The sequence below is a fragment of the Gossypium raimondii genome, chromosome 6, assembly GCF_025698545.1.
Source record: "Gossypium raimondii isolate GPD5lz chromosome 6, ASM2569854v1, whole genome shotgun sequence".
Taxonomy (NCBI): domain Eukaryota; kingdom Viridiplantae; phylum Streptophyta; class Magnoliopsida; order Malvales; family Malvaceae; genus Gossypium; species Gossypium raimondii.
The window spans coordinates 27137940-27146942 of NC_068570.1; the positions used below are offsets into that span (position 1 = coordinate 27137940).

At 37.2% G+C, this 9003-nt stretch overlaps 1 protein-coding gene across 1 annotated transcript; it reads left to right on the plus strand.

The window, feature by feature from the left end:
• The first annotated feature begins 4012 nt into the window (after nt 1–4012).
• On the plus strand, nt 4013–4699 carry LOC128041705 (uncharacterized). The gene is made up of 2 exons (XM_052632002.1): nt 4013–4227; nt 4276–4699. Exons 1-2 carry the CDS (start codon nt 4013–4015, stop codon nt 4697–4699), a joined length of 639 nt encoding a protein of 212 aa, XP_052487962.1.
• Nucleotides 4700–9003: the final 4304 nt, after the last annotated feature.

Genomic DNA, 9003 nt, shown 5'->3' on the forward strand with positions numbered 1-9003 from the left:
TTTGTTTATATAAATTTTATAATCCAAAATTTTATATGTAAATCATATGTTTTTTTATTCTTCATAATTTCAATGTATATGTTATGTACCTTTTATTCTTTATATTTTTGTTTATTTCCTTCATTTGTTTATTGATTTATGTTTTCATTTATATTTTAAAAGATTGTTTTTTATTTTGCTCATTTATTTGATACTTTGCATGTCATTGTTTGTTTTTTCCTTATTTATGTTTATATTATTTCTATACCATGGTTGTATATATTCTTGTTATTTTTAAACCGGCATTTATACATGCATCCAATGAAACATTATATCGTTTTTTACTCAAATTTTAAAATAGAAAATTTGAAAATAAAGACAATACTCAAATTTAGACTCTTCGAAAAGATTGAGCCCTAACGTATTGAGTTCCAATTTTCTTCGTTGAATTTAATTATCGAGAATATTTTTTTAAAAAACAAACAAAATAAAAAGCTTGTCATTAGGAATTCAATATGTTGTGTCCTAATGCATGGGATGTGACGTGTTGATTTCTCGAGATAAAGATTTTTTTTCTAAAAATTAATAAAGGAAATATTCAATGTTTGAGATTTTGAGAAATTGTGCCCTAATGTATTGGGCTGCGATTTCTTCATAAATTTTAAACAATTGGATATTCTTTTAAATTTTATAACACAAGTCTTTTGGGACAAACTCGTTTTTTGAAGAAATAAAATATCGTGCCCTAACGCATGGGGCGTGACATTTTTCTCTTTTCGAAATGAGAAAGTCTTAACGAATAACTTAATTTAACTAAGGATCGTATATATCAACTCTCGACATTAAGACACTAATTAATCAACTTGGTACCAATTTTTGAGCGTTACGAGAATGCTAATCCTTCCTTGTACGTAACTGACTCCCGAACCCGTTTTTCTAAAACTCATAGACCAAAGTCATTTTTTTAGGTGATGCAATCACACCTTAATAAAAGATTGGTGGCGACTCCAATTTTCATCGACAACTAATTTTTGTTTTTTTTTCAAAATAAGAATGGTTTCGACAGCTTGGAGACTCCGCTGGGGACTTATTTTGAGACTCGAGCCACAAAGTTGATTAATTTCTGTCTTATGGTCAAAAAAATGAAATTTGTTTTAAAGATGCTTTTGCATTCATTATTTCTTACTTAATTGATCTAAGTATTGTTTGCATTATACATTACATGAGTTAAATGATTTTACCCTTCTAAGTGGGAGTGAGAAACTATTCCTTTGTGAGGTTTTCACCTCTGTATAAGATAGTGGATCGCTTTCGGAATACATATGTACCTATGCCTTCGTGAGATTTTCATCTCCGTATAGTCATAGGGAAAATGTATTCCCTTGAACCGAACTTGATCTATATGAGCCTATAATGGGTGAAGATCGAGGAATCTGCTGGTTCAGGTACCTTTGCCTTAGAAGCCGAACTTCATATAATGAACCTTAGGAATCCACCTTATGTAGAGCTACAATGAACCCTAATAGATATCTGAATAGGTGTTTTACTATTTCTTGATTATATTCAATGTTTATATATGATACTGACTTTTTTTGTGTTTTATTTTGATTGCATGACATGACATTTCATTTCATTATAAAAGGCCTCGGTTCATATTCAATTGATAGATAGAAAGCTTATGATGGAAAAAGGGTTTCTTGATAAAGTGGAGGATAATGCGGCTATTCGAACTTGGTTTGAAACAACGCAGTGAGAGAAAGGAGATAGTTTGGCTGATGAATATGTATCGGAATTATGAGACTTTACGCACATCAGTGTAACTCAAAACAATTTGCAAGAATTGAAGGAAATCTGGGATCAGTGGAATGACGAGGTTAGACAGCTATTTTATAATAATTATGGGGATTTGCCTTATTTGCTTGATGTGAAGGTAGACAAACACTTGTTTTGAGCCCTCGCCCAGTTTTGGAATCCTGCTTATAGTTGCTTCACATTTGGGAAGGTCGATTTAGTGCCTACGATAGAAGAATATGTGGCTTTACTTCGATGTTCAAAGTTTCAAATAGATAAAGTCTACTCGAGAGCTGTAAATGTGCCAACCTTTTCGAAGAAGCTGATGAATATAACGGGTATGAGTGAGCAGTGGGTTGCTGCTCGGATTAAGCAAAAGGGGGATAGCAAGTGCATTCATTGGAAGAGTTTGAAAGATTTAATTCTAACACACCCAGATGTGAGGAAGAGGTTAGACGTCTTTGCTTTGAGTATATATGGCTTAGTTGTCTTCCCCAAAGCTTTGAGACATGTTGATGAAGTAGTCACCGATTTATTTGATCGGCTTGATAAGAGGGTTACACCGATTTTGGCAATTTTGGCAGAAACCTTCAGGTCATTGAGTGCATGCCGAAAAGCGGGAGAGGGTAGATTCATTGGATGTGCACTGCTCCTACTCGCGTGGTTTCACAGTCACTTTTGGAAGGTTGACAGGGTTTCGTATCGGGTTTTCTCCGAAAATTATTCGCCATTAAAGGAGATTGTAGCCACACCAAGGAGAGACGACATTTCGGAGGAGAAGTGGATGGCAATTCTTCAGAATCTTCAAGAAGAGGACATCGAGTGGAGAGTCCCTTGGTTGCTTCCAGATGAGATCCTGTATAGATGTGGTAATTTTGATTGGGTTTCTCTGCTTGGAATTTAGGGAGCTGTTGGATATGTCCCATTGCTGGTGGTAAGACAATATAGGTCAAAACAATTTATACCTGCGACCCAAGGAATAGCTGATTGTGAACTCTCATACAGGGATGATGGTTATAGAAAAAAGATTCAAGAGATATCCAGTGCATGGAAACACACTCGCCAGATGAAGAGGTTAGCCGTGGGACCGATGACAACTCCTAAGTATAATGAATGGTGGGTTAGAAGGATCAATGATAATACACCCAAGTCAAATCAGGAAAATAGCCAGTCAATAGAGGAATATTTGCGGGTCGTCCCTTCTGAGATAGAAATCATAAGACAAGATTTTGAAAGAAGAAATGCAGATTTAGAAAAGAAAATAGAACAAATGGAGGAAGAGAATATGAACTTAAGATTAGACATAAATGTTCAAAAGCTCGAAACTGAGAAATTGAGAAAGGGAAAAAATAAGGCTGAGGAGGAGTTGGATAGTCTGAAGATAGATTATAAAAAGTTGCGTCTGTCAATGAGAACTGCCGGGCTGGGAAAAGCTTCAGAACAGTGGCGTGAAGAAATTCAAGAAGAAAAGGACAAAGCTGATAGATGGGAACGAAAATTCCAAGAGATGCAGATTCGAAACTAGGCTTTAGAAAAGACTTTGTCAGATAGCCAAAGAGAAAAAGGTGAATTAAAGGATAGGGTGACCGAGTTGGAAAGATCTCTTCGTCAGTATCGAAATCGATATTCCGCAATAGAGTTAAAAGCAAGCTTGAGCAAGATTGAGGAAATGAAGAAAGAATAGAAGAGTCAGAAATGGCATTGCAAAATTATGAGATCCAGATGGAGTATTTGGAAGCAAATGAAAGTCGTAATAATGAACAGCTTCACTACTTTTAGAATCAAGTTAGGAGCAGAGATCATATTATGGAGGAAGCTGTGGTCCAGATTCAAGAAGTAACTGATCACATACAGACTTTGGCAGTACAGGCTGACATGCTGAGTGTGAAGTATGAATTAGAATCAGATCGGGGGCAAGAGTTAGCTTTGTCACTTAGGAAGATTAGAATTCTGAGTAGTAGGGCAAAGCTTTATTTGTAATTCATTTTATGTAAAGAAATTTGTTTTCTAGTAAAGTTTTCTTAAATGGAATTGAATCAAAATTGACACCTTTTTGTATTCATTTCATGCATTGCATTTGCTTCATATGCATTAAAAAAATATTAAAAGATTTTAATTGATATAAATCATTCCTCAGTTAATCTGAAAAACCAACCAATCTACTAAACATCGTTACGGTACTCAAGCGAAAACCAAAGACATGGATCAAAGATTGGAAAAGCTCGAATAGTACCAAAAGGAGATGCAAGACCAACTTCAGCTACAAGTGCAGGAGCGGTTAGACAAAATGCAACAGGATATCTCGGAGAAGATACTGGAATCTCAAAAGGAAATGATGGCGAAGTTGACCCAACTGTTGACTGGGGGAAATGATAAGGGAAAGGGCCCCATAGCTAATATCGAAGAAGGAAATGATGATGAATTTCTCTATCCTCCAGGCTTTACTCCTCTATATGTGTGAACCCAAGCTGAGGTATACCCGCACAAATCTACTGTCACAATCAGGCCTCAGCAGTTCCAGGCTGGTGCTTCAAACTTCCAAGCTGGATCGGACTCTAACTCCGGAAACCACCCTACTAACTCTGTCATTCCTAACTTCGATGAAGTGGCTGAAAAAGAAAGAATAAATGAAGAGTTACCAAAACAATTAGAAGAAAGGTGCAAATGGCTCGAAGAGAAGTTTAAGGCGATGGAGATCACTGAAAACTATCGTGGGATTGACGCTAAAGAACTGAGTTTAGTCCCAGACTTGGTACTCCCTAATAAGTTTAAGATGCCAGAATTCGAAAAATACAATGGGACAAGTTGCCCAGAAGCTCACATAACCATGTTCTGTAGGCGAATGGCTGGATATGTTAACAATGACCAACTACTAATACATTGTTTCCAGGATAGCCTCACAGGGGCAGCTTCCAAGTGGTACAAATAATTGAGCCGTACCAAGATTAATTCGTGGAGAGATTTAGCAAAGGTATTCATAAAGCAGTACAGTCATGTAACCAACATGATACCTGATAGAATCACTTTACAAAACATGGAAAAGAAGCCCGGTGAAAGTTTTAGGCAATACGCACAGAGGTGGAGGGAGGTTGCCGTCCAAGTTCAACCATCTCTTCTAGAAAGAGAGATGAAAATGTTTTTCGTTAACACATTGAAGGCCCCATTTATCACACATATGTTAAGAAGTGCCACAAAAAGCTTTTCTGACATAGTTATGAATGGTGAAATGATAGAAAATGCTATCAGAAGTGGAAAGATTGATGCTAGAGGAAATAACAGAAGACAAGCCTCAAAGGAAAAAGAAAATGAGGTGAACAGTGTGAATACGTACAGTAAATTGATTACGGTGAATCAGCCAAGAAAAGGGGCTGCTAATAAGCAGGGTTCATCAAGACAAGAATCAAGTGTAGAGCAAGGTACTGAGAAATACTAGTTCACACCAATTCCAATGTCGTATAAGGAGCTATATCAAAGCTTATTCGAGGCGCATGTTGTCTCCCCTTTTCATGTGAAGCCTCCACAGCCTCCGTACCCCAAATGGTATGACGCAAGTGCAATGCGATTATCATGCGGGAAGTACGGGGCACTCAATAGAGAATTGCACTACATTTAAAAAGCTAGTTGAAAGACTAATCAACATGGGTGTTGTCAAGTTTGATGACTCATTTAGTGCAGAAAATCCACTACCCAATCATGATTGATAATGGATTGAGTGCAATGTATGAAGAAGTGGTGGGAAACGATCACATCAATGTCGTATATGGAGACACACTTGAAAAGGGACCTTGTTAGATAAACTTGAGAGTGTTCTAAATAATCGGATTGTAAAAGAAATCTCTGTAGCATCTAGAGCTTACTTAGAGTAATGTTCAGAACACATTTGTTGCCTTTAGCCTAGAAGAAATAAGAATTCCTTTATGAAATAGGCTCATGTCTGAACGTCGTTATTCTAATAAAATACATCTTTGCTTTCATTTTTGAGCCAATATTCTTTCATTCTTTTCGAATAATTATTCTTTCATTCTTTTGGATTTTCGTCCATATTATGCCTTTATTCATTCATAATCATAATTGTACAAATAGTTATTCATAAATTTATGCATTCTTTTGTATATTCTTTGACATTTATTATGGGTACCCAGATATCAATAACATGAGTGACGCTGCTACAGACTCAGAATTTCCTTTTGAGCGAGGCATGTGTTTAGAGAGATTTCATGACTTTGAAAATGACATAGATTGTAGCTTATCTCTTGACTTGTTGAGGATGTTAGAGCAAGAAGAGAAACAAATTTACCTCCTGAAGAGTCAATGGAGATTGTGACCTTGAGGGAACATGCATGGCAGAAGAAACAAAGTAAGACGTCACTGAGTTACTTCAAGAATTCAAAGATGTCCTCACATGGTCATACCAGAATAAGCCTGGGTTAAGCACTGTCATTTCAATCTGAATGAAAACACGATATCAGAAATTTACAGTATGTTCAGGATTAATATCATGAATGGTGCAGTTAAAAGCTCTACTGGGGCAATGTCTATCTTTTTAGTTTATCACGGTCGAAATTCTTTTTCTCCGGGTATTGGCTGAGTAAGTTGGATGAAGTAGAACGGATCCAATTGTGACGTGATCAGTTGAACTTGATAAAAGGAAAAAGGCTAAAGCTATTCATCATGGTCAGATGTACCAGAAATGAATGATGCGAGCCTATAACAAAAGGTATATCCCAGAGAATTCCACGAGGGTGACCTAATGTTGAAGATCCTCCCTCTACAAAAAATATTTTGGAGGGAAACATATGTTAAATTGGGAAGAACCTTAAGTTGTAGAGAAGGTCTTTTCCAAAGGAGCTTTGATTTTGAGCAAGATGGATGATAAAAATCTGCAAAGTCCTGTAAACTCAGATTCAGTCAAGAAATACTTCGCTTAAAGAAGGAGATAACCAAACTAAAAAACCCGCAAAGGGCACTTTAAGTCGCAAAAGAAGAAGAAGAAGAAGAAGAAGAAGAAGAAGAAGAAGAAGAAGAAGAAGAAGAAGAAGAAGAAGAAGAAGAACATATGTGAAAAAAATAAAAATGGAAAAAGTAAAATGGAGAGGTTAAGGTGAAAACCCGCAAAGGGCGCCTTGAGACCAAAGGGGATTTGAGTTGAAAACCCGAAAAGGGTGGCTCAAATATTGATCAGATTGGGGGCATGCGGTGATCTTGCTATACCTGAATCAACAGAAAGGGTAGGCGACATCTTGGGACATCGACGAAGTACTGTAGATCTCCTAAACACATGTTAACCTCAGAATGGTCTTTCAAAGAGTTTGTACAAAGAAGTTCAAGCTGCGATATCTGGGTCACATATTCTTCATACTATTTATATTGAATTTGTTGTTCTTGGAATACTTCATTCTTTTCCAAGATATGTGTTCTCAATTAATTTCTTTGTTATCTTTCTTTACTATCTTTGATAATTTCGGAGCCACGCTCTAAATCAATTCTATTCTTACCCATTGTTGTGACATCTTGCAAGCATGTTGCATTGGAATAATGATTAATAGACTAATAAAACTTTCACAGGGGAAGTTTTGCATATTACTCTAGAAGTTTCTAAATAATACAGTAACCTGAAACAAGATTATTGTTTAGAACACACCAAGTTTAAAGGTTGAAATGTCTAAGAAGGAAAAGTCTAAATTAAGACTGTTCTTTCGGATTTTGTTGTCCGAATATTGATTGAACGAGATGACAAGATATCTTGTTGGTGACAAAACTTCAATGAACAAACAAGCAATGATTACCAAGGCGAGCAATTTGATCAAACTTTGAAATTCACAGTGGGGGCAATTTGATCAAGTGTTTCTTTGGAAATACCAGCCGAGTAAGAAGTTGTTGCAACACGTCAGTGATAAAGCCTTAATAAACTTTGAGCAATAACAACCTAAGCGATAAAGAAAGATCATTCTTGAAAAATGACATTCTGCATTCATACAAACATCATTCATACGCATCTAGTTAGGAGCATTTGATCCATTCAGATCATGACATCCTAATCACTAGGCATAATTAGGTTCATGAATTGAATTATACAAGTCATGTTCCCCAGAGAACAAACCGGTGAAAACTCCAGCCTTATCTCCTTGAGTAGCAGTGGAGTAGGTTGAAAATAGTAGATCTTGCCTTCATGTACTGGCAGTGAAGGAGATCGAAGACATTAGTCTTATCGCCTTGACGTTGTAATGGAAAAGATTGAAGCCACAACAGCGAATCTTATTTCCCTGGCGTTGTAACGGAGTAGATTGAAGCCACGACGGTGAATCTTATCTCCTTGGCGTTAAGGCCTGGATTAGCTGAAGTGGAGCGGATTGAAGCTATGGGCAGTGAATACTATCTCTTTGGCATTACAGTGGAGCAGATTGAAGTAGCAACGACGAATCTTACTCCCCTGGCGATGTAGTGGAACAGATTGAAGCTACGACGGTGAATCTTGTTTCCCCAACATTACAATTAAAAAGATTGAGGCCGCAACGACGAATCTTACTTCCCTGGCGTTGTAGTGGAATAGATTGAAGCTACGACGGCGAATCTTGTTTCCCCAGCATTGCAATTAAAAAGATTGAAGCCGCAACGTCGAATCTTACTCCCCTGGCGGTGTAGTGGAACAAATTGAAGCTACGACGACGAATCTTGTTTCCCCAACATTGCAATTAAAAAGATTGAAGCCGCAATGGTGAATCTTACTTCCTTGGTGGTATAGTGGAACAAATTGAAGCTACGACGGCGAATCTTGTTTCCCCAACATTGCAATTAAAAAGATTGAAGCCACAATGTCGAATCTTACTTCCTTGGTGGTATAGTGGAACAGATTGATGCTACGACGGCGAATCTTGTTTCCCCGACATTCCAGTTAAACAGATTGAAGATGGCGGATCTTATCTCCCTGAAGTTGCAGTAGAGTAGATTAAAGTGATAGATCTTATCTCTCTGAAGTTGCAGAGAGCAGATCGCATCTAGTCTTATCTCCCTTAAGTTGCAGGGGAGCAGACTGAGTAAGCAAGTATTATCCTCCTGAAGTTGCAGTGGGGCAGACTGAAGATGGCAAATCTTATCTCACTGAAGCTGCAGTGGACCAAATTAAAGCCAATAATCCTATCTCCCTGAAGTTACAGTGGAGCGGATTAAAACAGATCTTATCTCTCTAAAGTTGCAAAGAGCAGATCGCATCTAGTCTTATCTCTCTAAAGTTGT

Coding starts and splice junctions, on each gene's coding strand:
- LOC128041705 (XM_052632002.1), top strand. CDS start 4,013: ATGCAAGACCAACTTCAGCTACAAGTGCAGGAGCGGTTAGACAAAATG. Junction 4,228..4,275: donor GGCTTTACTCCTCTATATGT/GTGAACCCAAGC, acceptor TGTCACAATCAG/GCCTCAGCAGTTCCAGGCTG.